This window comes from Theropithecus gelada, unplaced genomic scaffold (genome assembly GCF_003255815.1).
Source record: "Theropithecus gelada isolate Dixy unplaced genomic scaffold, Tgel_1.0 HiC_scaffold_244, whole genome shotgun sequence".
Lineage (NCBI taxonomy): Eukaryota > Metazoa > Chordata > Mammalia > Primates > Cercopithecidae > Theropithecus > Theropithecus gelada.
Window position 1 is genome coordinate 1 of NW_020258906.1, and position 13,431 is coordinate 13,431.

Consider the following 13,431-nt stretch of genomic DNA (forward strand, 5'->3'; position numbering starts at 1 on the left):
TCCCTCAGCCTTCTCTCCGCTGCCGAGTTCCCGCGGGCTCTGGGAGACTCGGGTTGCAGGGATCAGACTAAAAGGTGGTGGCCCCAACCTGGGAATTTAATTCAGCCCGTCACTGTAAGAGCAGGACTTCCTCTGATTCGAAAGCTACTCCGAGGGCTTTGTCTCCCCTCTAGCCCCGCCTACACAGGAACGGTGTCAGTGGTATGGGAAGGACCCCCAAGAAATGGGTCAGAGTAAAGGAAATGTGGTCTGTGTTTTCTATTAGGGGCCCTCGGGTACTGAGTCCTTTGGTCATCTGACTACGAACTATGTAAAGCAGCCACTTCGTATTTTGGCACAATTTATGAATCTAAATTAAAGGATCAGACCCAGCAAGTTGGTGAGGTATCTGAGGTGTCCCCTGGAAATGTCCAGCCAGTCCACTAGGTGAACCTCACATAGACCAAAACAGCAACAGCAGCAGTGAGTGCAGTGGCCACGGAGGGCAGGCGAGGGAGGGTGGAAGAACTTCCGGGACCAAACTGAGGGTCAGGCTGCTATTTCTCCAGCCCCAATAACCAGATGCAGATCACCTGGAGAGGAAGAGAGGTTTTATTTCTGCAACTGGTTACAGGGAGAAGACCTGGAAATTACCACCAGACCAACTCAAAATTACAAAGTTTTCCAGAGCATATATACCTTCTAAGCTATATGCCTACAAGTGAGTGTGCATCATCTAAAGACATAAGTGATTGACTTCTTTAATCTATAACTGAGTTCTGGGTCCTGAGACCTTACTCTGGAGCCTCAGTCTATTTACTTTATCTAAATGGGTCCAGGTGCCGGGGGTGATTACCCTTACCTTGTCTCCTGCTACCTCACGGAGGTGTGGGGAGTTCCTTCAGACCCCCAATAAAACTTGTTTAATCCTAAATGGATCCTGTTAAAAATTCCTTTGTTATTTTGTCATGCTTTAAGGTCCAGGAAAGGCCTAAGCAAAACTCTTGGTGGGCTTTTATTACATTCCAGCCTTTGTATAAAGGTACTGGGTTTTTTTAGCTTTGAATATTTAACTTAACCACTCAGTCAGTACTGAGCCAGTTGTTATGGAGGCCTGTGTTAGTGAGACCTGGCTTGCCACAGAACCTCTCCCTCAGAGAAGCCAGAACCCTGTCCTGCTGAGGAGGGAGGTCAGAGGATGGTGGCCGGAGAGGAGCCTGAGGGCTCCCCACAGGGCCACAGGCTGGGACCCTCACCTCTCCAGATCCACAGTTCTGGACCTGGCTCCAGCTCCTGACCCATGTGTGTTCTTCAGTATGGGACACTGGGTCTGCAGAAGGGGATCGGAGCAGCGGGGATGAAGGAAGCTGCAAGTGTTCTGAAGGAAGGGGTTGTAGCCAGTTGTCACCACACAGAAACTCAGTCCCGACAGGGCCAGGTCTTCTAGATTTGATGTGCTGTCCGAATTGCAAAATGTGGACAAGTTCTAATTTTTAAAACAGCGCTGGCACACACAATGAAAATGGACCGGGTCCCATTTTACCAAGGGCCTGTAATGGGACCTCTGGACTGGATTTCATAAATCCTTCTGTCTCTTCTGTCAACATTCTTACATTCTCAAGACAAATTAACAGAAAATCTACATAAAATGTCAGAATTGTAAAAACCAATCTATTAGAAACAAATACTGACAGCCAAAATAAAATGTATCATACTTCGTGGAAATTTATTAAAAGTCTCTTAAATATTGTTTGGGTAAATGTAGGAAATCCAAAATTAAAGAATCTTTTCTTCAATCTGAAAAGAAAATAAAAATCACCATTTGAAGATGCTACCAAAGTTGAATTGAGAAAACATTTTTCCAACATGCCTGTTATACCAAGAATAAGGCAAACAAACTAGAATTTCAAGATAGTAGAACACGAACAAAGTTACAGATGAAAAAAGAAGAGGAAGCAAGAAGTTACCTTAAAAAATATTGAAACTTTAACTAATTTGCTTGTTATACGTAATAGTTGATTCTCTTAAAAGTTAGCTAATTAACAGAGCATTAGTACAACAAAAACAAAAAATAAAATTACAAGTTAATGCAAATCGGAACTAATCAAGAAGATGTAGTACAAGTGATTTTCTTTAAATTGGGGAAACATTTTTTCTAAACTCTATGTTAACTGATGTTACCACCAAGCGGAAGAAACACAAACAGGTCAACACATGTTAAGAGATAAAGATTCTGAATGAAGTAATGAAAGTGTAATAAAGAAAAATAACAACACAAAACGGCATTTTATCCTTAGCTTTTGGCTGGATATGTTTTCAAAAATTTTGAAAATGGTGTGGATGACGCAGATTGTCATCAACATAAACGACAGACATGACCTAACATGGGAAGGACTACACAGGCAAGCATGATTATAAATCACTGTCACTTATCAGCCTGAATCCACACGTCAGGAATGCTACCTCAGAGAAAAGAAAATGGTGTTTTTCTTATAATTGGAGTTGTGCTCATAGGGAGCTTGCTGGGGGAGAGAGAGACAGAAAGGCGGGGGCAGGAGAAGGAGGGGCAGAGGGTACTCTGGGTGGGTAGAAAGCCCTAGAATGGAAGCATTAGTATCTAGGGTAATCAGAGTAATTTATAATCTTTCTACAAATTTCTCAAACTCTGACACTAGATCAAAATAAAAGGTAAAAAAATTACATATACATATACTCATATTATTATTAACAATACTTATATTATTAACTTAAATGTTGCATCAATAAGGACTTAAGTACATGAGTTACATTATGATCTTTTTAAAATTATTATTATTTTTCAATGCCAGTATCCATCCAGGCCACCACTGGATGTGATTCAAGTGAAGGTGATTTTGCCCCTCAGAGGACATGTACGTCTGCCTGGAGACTTTGTTCATTGTAAACAGCAGGAAGCGCCCATGCTATTAGTGGGGAGAGGATGGGTAGGATGCTGAGTGCCCTGCGATGCTCAGGACAGCACCCCACAACAAAGAACTCTGCCCTCCAAATCTCTGTCTGGCTGAGGTTAAGTAACCCTAGTCTATGACCCAGGACTGGGTCAAAAGCTGCAGTGGGAGAATCAAGGTCCTCGAAATTCTGGTGGCAGGAAGGAGGCCAAAGAACCGACTTCCCTGGACACCAGCTGGCAGAAGGGAGGACCTAGAGACAATCTCAGCTGGTGCAGTCCCTGCAGGCATCAAGCTGCTCATTAGCAATGAGAGAAGGAGAATTGGGCAGGGAAACGGTCTACTAGGTGGACAGGCTGGGCAGTCTGGTCTTCCAGGATACAGGGTAGGGAGCGGTGGGACTCTCTCTGGCAGCCAGACAGCAGGCCTCCCCTGCAGCTCTGAGCACATTGTTCCAGAGCCAGGCAGCCTGAGCTCAGCACCATGGGGTAATTCTTCTAGAGCTGCTGGGGCAAAGCTAGGCAGGATGAAATGAATTTATTTTAAAAGGTATCCACCCTGACTGAGAAAGCTGTGCAGAAAGTTGCCACAAGTCACTGCCAACCTGTAATGGCTTGACTAGACCCTCCCTGCATTTAACACCCCCATAGGGGTGGCCAAAAGTCAAATATATAATAAGCACCTGATTACTGCCACAGATATGGATATGAGTGATGCCAGTCACCACAGAGGCAGCCCCCTTCCCACTGTTCACCCACCCTTCCAAGCCTGCCAGAGACCCTCACCCAAAACGAATCGTCAAAATGTGCAAGCAGATGTTTTGATCTTTGGAGCCTTTAAAATAATGATCATCAACAGAGAGATTTACCTGGAGAAAAGAGGATATCTTCCCTCACAATCTCCTTGGCGTTTACTGCAAGGCATCTCAGACAGTTCTTTCCATATAGAAAAAATCCCAGGTAATAGATGTGCTGCAGCGTTTTATCCTGTGTTTGATTTTTTAAAACTTACTTATTGATGATGGTGACCCACTTGTGTTTGTTTGTTTGTTTGTTTGTTTTTTGCTATGTGTACTAATCAAGATTCTTCAAAATTTGAAGTGACACCACGAAGATAAGCCTGTAGGAAATTTGTGTGTTTATTTATAAATTTAGGTATCTCTTATGGGAATTGGCTCACACAATTTTGGAATGAAATCCCATGATCATCTGCTGCAGGGTAGAGAAGCAGGAAAGCCAGTCGTATCATTCAGTGTGAGTCTAAAGGCCTCAGAAAAAAGGTGGGGTGCGAGGCGACGGTGTTAGACCCTGATCAAGTCTGAAGGCCAGAGAACCAGGAGTGTGGATGTCCCGGGATAGACAAAGATGGAAATCCCTGTCAGAGAGATCAAATGCACCCTTCCTCTGTCTTTTTCTTCTCTCTGGACCTTGACAGTTTGTTGGAAGCCCCTTTCATTGCCAAAAGAAATCTTGGGTCAATCTTCTGATTCAAAGGCGAATCTCTTCTGAAAACACCCTCACAAATACAATAATTTTACCAGCCATGTGAGCATCCCTTAACTTAGTCAAGTTGATGCAGAAAATTAACCATCATATTATGCCACAGAAAACCAAGAACAAAATCACAAGTAATTACATTGTGCCTATGGGAGAAAAAGCCTTGACTGCCACGAAATCATTCTTTGAGCTTTCTGCAGGAGTTGACTAAGCCACAGGTAGAGAATGGGTAAACAGAGAGTTCTATACAGGAGATTCATGAACAAGTATATTCATAGACTGTGATTCATTGGCAGAAACATGCACAACCTGTAAACAAAAGGTAAAGGTAGAAAACTTAAAGGTATTCTTTTTTTTTTTTTTTTGAGTTGGAATCTCACTCTGTCTCAGTGCAATGTGCAATGGCACGATGTTGGCTCAGTGCAACCTCTACCTCCCAGGTTCAAGCGATTCTTGTGCCTCAGCCTCCTGAATAGCTGGGACTACAGGTGCCCACCACCACGCCTGGCTAATTTTTGTATTTTTAGTAGAGACAGAGTTTCATCACATTGGCTAGGCTGGTCTCAAACTCCTGACCTCAAGTGATCCCCCCACCTAGGCCTCCCAAAGTGCTGGGATTACAGGCAAGAGCCACCATGCCCAGCCAGAAAATGTGAAGGTGTTCTTATTTAAAAAAAAAAAAAATCATAAGATGAAATCACCATCTCCTAAGTGTCTAAAATAGTGCAGAAAGGTCCATGTACCCTGCTGGTGGTAATAAATTAAGTTATTCTCTCTGGAGAGCAATCAAATTATCTGTTATAATACCATTAAACCATTCTCCCCCTTTACCTTGTAGTAATCGCCTCTGGGGATCTACTCAAAGTAACCAAAAGTGGGACGGAATTGTTGAAACATGATCACCCTGCTCTAAAAACAAATACATAAGTTAGAAAAATCCACATATCCCATAGCATAAGAATGACAAGGCAAACTATTTTTAGATCTACAGTTTTTGGAGAAGAGACCTTTGTTGATTTGTAACAAATTCTCCCTGCTGAGCCTTGTATGAATGCTTGACCTACAGACTGAACAACTATTTCTGACATCACAGCTTAGGAACTGCTAAGCTATGAGATTCTTCCTCCGAAGCAGCTCACTCTCCAGTGAGATTTTAAATTACTTCAAAAAGATGCAATGCAGATAAAGCTATGGGATTGCTGTCAGGTGGAGGAAGCCTATGCTTAGAATGTTCCGGCAAGGATGTGAGTCAGGAAGACATCAACCTGTAGATCCCCACGCAGTCTTTGGAATTACAGACCTCAGAATGGCAGAAAATGCTTAAGTAAAAAAGCAAAAGATTATGGCCAGGTGCAGTGTCTCATGCATGTAATTCCGGCACTTTGGGAGGCTGAGGTGGGTGGATCACAAGGTCAGGAGTTCGAGACCAGCCTGGCCAACATAGTGAAAACCCATCTTTAAACCAAAAATACAAAAATTATCTGGGCACAGTGGTGCGTGCCTGTAGTTCCAGCTACTCGGGAGGCTGAGGCAGGAGAATCCTTTGAACCCGGGAAGGGGACGTTGCAGTGAGCCAAGATGACACCACTGCACTCCAGCCTGGGCAACAGAGTAAGATTCCCTCTCAAAATAATAAAAATAATAATAACTTTAAAAAATCAAAGGATGCAGTCAGACGCATCCACCTACTTACCAGAAATGCTCAATTTCAGAAAAGAGTGGGTAAGTCTATTAGAGGTCTGAAGGTTTTCATTATAGAATTCTATCCCCAGCTGATATGGTTTGGCTGTGTCCCCACCCACATCTTACCTTGAATTGTAATAATCCCCAGGTGTCAAGAGTGGTGGCCAGGTGGAGATAACTGAATCATGGGGGCAGTTTTCCCCATACTGTTCTCATGGTAGTGAATAATCTCACGAGATCTGATGGTTTTAAAAGTGGGAGTTCACCTGCACAGGCCCTCTTGCCTGCTGCCATGGAAGATGTGACTTTGCTCCTCATTTGCCTTCTGCCATGGTTATGAGGCCTCCTAGGCCCTGTGGAACTGTGAGTCCTTTAAACCTCTTTCCTTTATCAATTACCCAGTCTCGGGTATGTCTTTATTAGCAGTGTGAGAACAGACTAAAACATCAGCCAGAGTATTCAGTAAGCATGTAAAGACACTTTCAGTTGTGCAAGGACTGAAGACATTTCTCTCACAGGTACCCAGGAAACAGAGGAAGTAAACCCAGAGAGAACGTCCTGATGACAGCTGTGCAGCAAGCCTGGAGAGGGTACCTGGAAGCCATCTGAGAAAACAATAGAGATTGGGTCCTGGAGACCTAACAGAAGTGATGCAGTCATATAGTGGGGAAGTTAAAAGAGACCCTGGTTCTCTCTGATGGAGATTCTACCCCCTTGGGGTCCTATTCAATGAGACACAAGCTCTGTGTAATTATGGAAAGCACTCAGTAAGGCTGGATGAATGAATGGGAGACCCAGGCCCAGAAAGAGACATCCTTTCCACAGAGCCTCAGGGAGCTTCCTGCTCTGAGTCTGTCAGAAATGGGAGCAAGAGTTGTCAAATGCCTTACTATGCCCAGCAGACTCCGTTAGAACCCAGCCACTGCCAGGATCACCAGCCAGTCCCTTGGAAGAGGCAGTGACAGACAGACAAACAGTCTGGGTAGATGGCCAGGAGCAAATAAGACAAGACACAGCAAATGTGATTGAGGCTTTACTTCGATCAGGTAGGCCTAAGGCAGGGGCCATGTTACAGGAGCAGGGCCTGTAAACCAGTCAATGCTGCTCTTTCATGCAGCACGGGGACAGCTCGGGGCTGAGCTCCACAGGTGAGGGGCTAGGCAGGCCCCTCAAAGCAGACACAACCAGTAACAGGAAGGAAGGTCAGGCTGGCTTTAGTGCAGCGAAGGGTAATGTTGGGAGGGGGATGTTCATGAAGAAAAGTGGGTAGCTGAGGCTTTAAAGGGCCTGCATGGGACAGGGGTTTAGGGGAAGTGAAGAGGGGATAATAAAGTCTTGGGGATAAAGATGGGAATAAACAGGAGAAAGGAATGGGGAGGCAGGTGCTGGGATGCAGAGTCCAGCTATGCTCCACAGCCTGGGCAGAGGGCTGAGTATGGGCTCCTTACTCCCACCTCCTGGCCTTCCAGGCATTACTTGTTGCCCCAGACAGCCATCTTTGTGAACACAGGTCTTGGGAGGAAGCGGCTGGACTTCATGTAGGCAGAGATCTTCTCCAAGCCCTGAGACGGGGGAAAATAAGGCCAGAGCTCCAGGTCAGCTGCCCATGAGGACAACCCCACTGCAGACACAGCAGGTCAGGGCCTTGGCCACAGCCTTTCCACGTGGGCTCAAGTGCTGGGAGATCACACAGCCTCTTAGGGTCCCCAGATCTGCAGAGTTAACTCTTCCAGCTTCCTTTAAGTAATGCTGTACCACAGTAACAGCTAACACTTATGGAGATTCTACACTGTGCTGGCTGCTCTGTACCCAAGAGAAATTATAACACAAGCTTAGAAAATCCACTTGACTGCTCTGCAAGGTTGAATCTATTACCATCGTTTCTCATGTGGGAAACAGAAGTTCAGCAACTACCTCACATTTAAATACCTAGTAAGGGGAACAGGGCTACAATGTAGCCTGGTTCTGTCTCTCTCTGGTTCTGGCCTCTTTCTGCCAAATACTCTTCTTCTTCTGCCCCACCACCCCTCACACCCAACCCTGTCACCCCTTGACTGCACAAACAGTCTCCTTTTCCACAGGGAGGCTCTTGGCTTGTCTGGGTGTAGACACACAGAAGGGACCTCCAGCAGAACAAACGGGCTCACAACACACTCACCCAATGTCTCAGTAAAACCTGGATGAAAGTGGAATGGGGGGGTGGCAGTGCATAAGAAAATGAAAGGTGAGACTAGGCTCTAATCATTCCCCTTAAAGCAGAAAGTCCAAAGTTCTCCATCTAATACCTGAGCAGAATCTCACTGTGCCCTAACCCATGGCATCTCCAGCCCTGCTGCTGCAGATCAGGCTACAAGACACTCAGATGTGCTGTGCACAATCTTACCGGGATTGAATTCCCAAATAAAGTATTCAAAAAGATCTAGCCAGGCATGGTGGCTCACACCTGTAATTCCAGCATATTGGGAAGCCGAGGTAGGTGGATCACCTGAGGTCAGGAGTTCGAGACCAGCCTGGTCAACATGGTGAAAGCCCATCTCTACTAAAAATAGAAAAATTAGCTGAGTGTGGTAGCGGCTACTTGTAATCCCAGCTACTCAGGAGGCTGAGGCAGAGAATTGCTTGAACCCAGGAGGCAGAGGTTGCAGTAAGCCTAGATCACACCACTGCACTCCAGCCTGGGCAACAGCAAGACACAATCTCAAAAAAAAAAAAAAAAAAAAAAAAAAAAAAAAAAAAAATTCCCGGACTGCTTGTTCTCAAACTGATTGACCTTGGCATGTCACAGGCCAGAGACCTCAGCTCTCCTCCACCCCTCCCTTCCCACCACATCTTACATAACTAACTCCAAGGCCACTTAAGCCTGGACCAGAACCAGAGCTGATGGGAACTAGCTAAGCAAGCAGATCTCTTGATGGGGAGTGGGAAAGGGAAACAGATTCTAGGCTCAGAAGCCCTGTGGACTAGTGCCTCAAATTCCCAAATCTGTCCTAAAGCAGGATTTGCTGCTCTCAAACAAGATCAACACGGGTGAGGGATGCTTCTCCGTGAGTGAGGGCAGGCCCCGGGCCCAGTACCCAGGTGGTGCCACACACCCCTCAAGGGTTGCTCTGCCGGCAGGCCTCTCACTGCACTCTTTTCCAGGATGGGGTGGTCATCTATGCATCTCCCACTGTGCCTCACACCCTGCCTCATGCAGAGGAGAAGGTCAGTAAACAGGAGTAAAACCAGCATGCCACTCATCTCACAGGGGAAACACGTGGAACACTGGAGGGGAAAAAGAGAAGAGGAGTAGCACTTAGGGAGGCCAAGGCGGGCAGATCACCTGAGGTCAGGAGTTTGAGACCAGCCTGGCCAAATGGTGAAACCCCGTCTCTACTAAAAATACAAAATTTAGCTGGACATAGTGGCGCACACCTGTAATCCCAGCTACTCTGGCAGCTGAGGCAGGAGAATCGCTTGAACCCAGGAGGCGGAGGTTACAGTGAGCCAAGATTACTCCACTGTACTCCAGCCTGGGCAACAGAGCAAGACTCTGTCTCAGAAAAAAAAAAAAAAAAAAAAAGGGAAGAGAGGTGGAGTAAGAAAGTGCCCCAACACTGGGCATTTCAACATAAACTCCTTCAGCAGGGGCACCCACATATGTACCTTAATCCATCTCCAGCCACAGCCCTGGCTCTCAGGACTCCCCACACAGGGGTCCGATCATGCAAAGCTTCTGGAGGTAGCAATGAATATTGCCCGTGGGTTTATCACTAGACATCAAGGCCACCGTTGTGCCAGTCCTACTATTGCCAGCTCCATCCATGGTCACGAAGTGCTCTGCCTCTTCCAAAGTGTCCTGGGCTGTGAAACCCAGGCAAGGGGAAGCCTAAGGCTTTTTCTCTGGTCACATACAGGAGAGCCCTGACTGCCACCCATAGATCCAGAGGCTCATAGGGAGCCCAGCACAGCCTCCACCGGCTCTGGGACCCTGAGCAATGCCTGACCCTCTCATTCTCAGTTTCCTTATCTCCAAAATGGGCGAGATAATTCTGTCACCCTGTTGGAATGTTATAAAATTCAAATTCCACACAATAGATATAATGTGCTGGGCACGGTTCGTGGCATGAAGCCAATGCTCAATAAATGCAAGTTATTGTATGTGTAGCTCCAGGACTGGGAAAGAATCTCAAAGGAGGGAAAGGAACAAGGGGCATCAAAGAGAAAGGAGGATGGGAGCATCACCTCAAAGCGGGAGATGAAGTCCTTCAAATTTGGGAAGGCATCCAAGCACTTGGGCTCAAATGTATAGTGCAGGTCAAGGACATCATAGACGAGAAAATCTACAAAAGTGATCTGCACAAGGCCAAGAATATGTGGGCTGGAACCTCCACAACACATGAAGCAAAATAGATCTCATTCCCTATATCACTCCTTCTTTACCGTGTCTCCTGCAAACCATGGCCGCTTCCCCAGAAACTGTGAATAGAGCTTTAGCTTTTCAGGGAGTTCCTCCAAGTATTTTGGCTTCAGTTTCTCCTGAGGCAGGAAACAGCTGTCACCACCCTCAGACAAAAGCTCCCTGCATAGACATGGCCTCCCCAGGGCTGTGGATCGCCCAGGCTGGCCACGGGCAAGCAGCCGTCTTCCCTGCAACTAAAACTGGGGCAGTGCCCAGGCCTCAATTGGATACATCAGCAATTATTAGACTCTGACTGGGTGCCAGACCCTATCTGAAGTGATCAGAAGGCAGAGAGGAATGAGATGCCGTCCCTGAATCTGTTATCACTGACCTCCCAATAACCTCTGGGTCAGCCCCAGTGGCACCTGAGCACCTGGCAGCCTTTGGACCCAGACATGGGCAGAATCAAGGATGCAAAGAACTACAGGAGCTCAGGGAAAGAAGTAGAAAGTTCCTCCTAATGGGGTGGCAAGAGAAAACATGGACATTGACCAGTTTCCAGGGAGATGAGAAGTTCAGGTTGAAAGGAAAGAGGGAGAGGAATAAAGGCCCGCTGGCTGCCTCTGAGCTGCCTGTTATGAAAATGCGTGGATCCCTATGCATGTCAATGACAGCACTTGGAAAACTGTGGAGGAGAAGATGCAATTCAATGGTGCCACTACATTCCTCTGTCTTGTACTTGAGTCTGTATATTCTAGGAGCAGGCAGGTGATGTGAACTGGCTGAGAGAAATGACCCAGGACAGAAGTCAGAGGCCAGAGGCGATGAAGGAGATTCTGAACATGAACTTTACCATCTAGGAACTGAATTTCTACCCTGGGATGCCTGGATCGTGTCCTAAGATTGCTGGGAATTGCCTCTGCTTTTGTTGACATGACATTGGAGTCGTAAGGATAACTGTTGATAGTATGGGAAAGCACTTGGAGGATGAGTGGTACCAAGGACTTAAGAAAAGACCAGTGTGTGCAGGAATGCAAGAGTCCTGGTCCCAAATCCAAACTCTGCCAGGTGCAGATCACTGGGGAGACTCGCAAATTCTGGGTTGTGGCAGATCATGGCCAGCTGCATATGGTTGTCCATGGTCTGGTTCTTCATAATGTGCACACGAATCTTCTCCTCTTCTGTCTCCCCACCTGCCACCCACAAAACACAGAGTCTTTCTGAGCATTGCACCCCAATCCAGCCAAGGAGGAGGCCACCTTCCCCCCACACACTTCAACAAATCACACTCACACAGGTTGTGCTTGCGGGCAATGTAGCGCAGGATGGCGTTGCTCTGGGTGATCTTGTGAGTCCCATCAATCAAGTAGGGCAGCTGGATGAATGGGAAATCGGGGAAGCTCAGTTGGGCCACCAGGCTCCCCAGGAACACCTTCCCATAAGCAAGGGCAGAGAGGAGACCCGGCACTCACTGTGCCTGCTCATGACAGGCCTGAGACAGAAATACTGTCATATGGACGAATGAGCTTGGACACAGAACATCATGGAAGGGCTGTGTAGACAGCCAGGAGTGAGGGAATTGGGCAGAAGACTCCTGATCCTAACCCCTCTAAGCTGGGAGAGGAGATGCGGTCAGAGACACGTTGTACTTGCCCCCAAAACCGCCCCTTCCCCTGCACCTACATTGGGAAAGTCCAGGCCCAGCTTGAATTTTTCATTCAGCCACTGGCTTCTGTCATAGTCAGGAGCTGTGGTGGGGAAGATGAAGTGAAAACAAATCTCCCCAGAGCCCAGCCCTCCTTCCCCGGGACCCTCCCAAGGAGCCAGTGGCAAGACCCCTGAGACAGGTGGACCTAGAATCTGACCACTCGGTCCCACATCCCAGGGATAAGGGAGAAAGAATCCTGGTGAGGACTCTGGACCCCACTCGACTAAGGCTTCCAGGGTTTAGGCAAGCCCTGAGCGACACCCATCCCAGTTATCCAGACAGGGCGCCCAGCATCCCGCCCCAGCATTCTGCCTTGCAAGGCCAGAGGGCTCCCTCACGTGGGCTCAGGGAAGGGACAGCCTGCAGCTCCAGCAGGGGAGGCCTGCAGAGGCAGCCACAGGTGGCCACCATGGGTTGCTTGGTGCCAACTCAGGGGGAGTGGGCAGGGCCCGGACACGAAGGTGCCATTACCGTGCCCCATCCGGTACTTCTTTTCCTCGTAGTTTGAGTCTGTGTATTCCAGGAGCAGGCGGATGGCGTGGGCCAGCTGGGAGAGATGGCCCGCATGCAGCTCGGGTCAGAGATGGCGGGTCCCTGACTTGGTGACTTTCTCTGCACCAGTCGAGCCCCCAGTCTACACTGCACTTACCTGTCGCCTCCTCTACCCGCCCCCACCGTCAAACACACACACAGCGTCACACACAGGCCCTTCTGAGGGCGACCGCCCTGAAGAGGAACGGTCTCTAGAGCCCGTCCCTCAGCTGCTCCACACTTCCCTCCTCCACTTCCCTTCTCCACAGCCCTCGTCCCACCGTCCAGCGGACCCTCGCTCACCCCTCGGATGTCCCAGTACCCCAGGATCATGGGCATGGTGCCTGTTGGTGCGGATTCTGCAGACAGGCCTCAGAGGAGCGGGGCTCAGACTTTATGCGAGGCCCAGGGAGGGGAGAGGAGGGGCCTTGCTGCGACCCCGCCCCTCGGCCCCACACGCCCCTGAAACGCCCCATTCTGAAGCCCCGGAGAGGGCGCCCGGGGCTGGAATCAGTAACACCCACGCCCGCCTCCCAGCCCCGAGGGTTCCCGGAGCGTCAGGCGCCCAGAAGCCGAAGGCCGGGATCACCCTCGCCAGCTTCCCCAACCCGCCCTGAGGCTCCACGAGTCCATCCAGCCCTTGCTAAGTCCACAGCGACTTGGCCGTGCGCTTGAAACACCAGCCAGATCCTAAAGGAGCAAAAAGCTCTTCTCCCTTCTCCTCCC

At 48.2% G+C, this 13,431-nt stretch overlaps 1 protein-coding gene across 2 annotated transcripts; it reads right to left on the minus strand.

Moving 5' to 3' along the window:
• Positions 1-7,105: 7,105 nt before the first annotated feature.
• LOC112617555 (glutathione S-transferase Mu 1) lies at positions 7,106-13,104 on the minus strand. Of its 2 annotated transcripts, XM_025374301.1 has the most exons (8): positions 13,009-13,104; positions 12,646-12,721; positions 12,150-12,214; positions 11,760-11,841; positions 11,559-11,659; positions 10,508-10,603; positions 10,310-10,420; positions 7,106-7,647 (listed from the first exon to the last, which is right to left on the minus strand). In XM_025374301.1, the coding sequence occupies exons 1-8, from the start codon at positions 13,042-13,044 to the stop codon at positions 7,558-7,560; spliced, it is 657 nt and encodes a 218-aa protein (XP_025230086.1). In that variant the 5' UTR covers positions 13,045-13,104; the 3' UTR covers positions 7,106-7,557. The 2 variants fall into 2 exon arrangements, with proteins under 2 accessions (XP_025230086.1, XP_025230087.1); XM_025374302.1 differs by lacking the exon at positions 10,310-10,420.
• Positions 13,105-13,431: the final 327 nt, after the last annotated feature.

Coding starts and splice junctions, on each gene's coding strand:
- LOC112617555 (XM_025374301.1), bottom strand. CDS start 13,044: ATGCCCATGATCCTGGGGTACTGGGACATCCGAGGG. Junction 11,660..11,759: donor TGCCCGCAAGCACAACCTGT/GTGAGTGTGATT, acceptor TGTGGGTGGCAG/GTGGGGAGACAGAAGAGGAG. Junction 10,604..11,558: donor TCTGCCACAACCCAGAATTT/GCGAGTCTCCCC, acceptor TTCCTGCCTCAG/GAGAAACTGAAGCCAAAATA.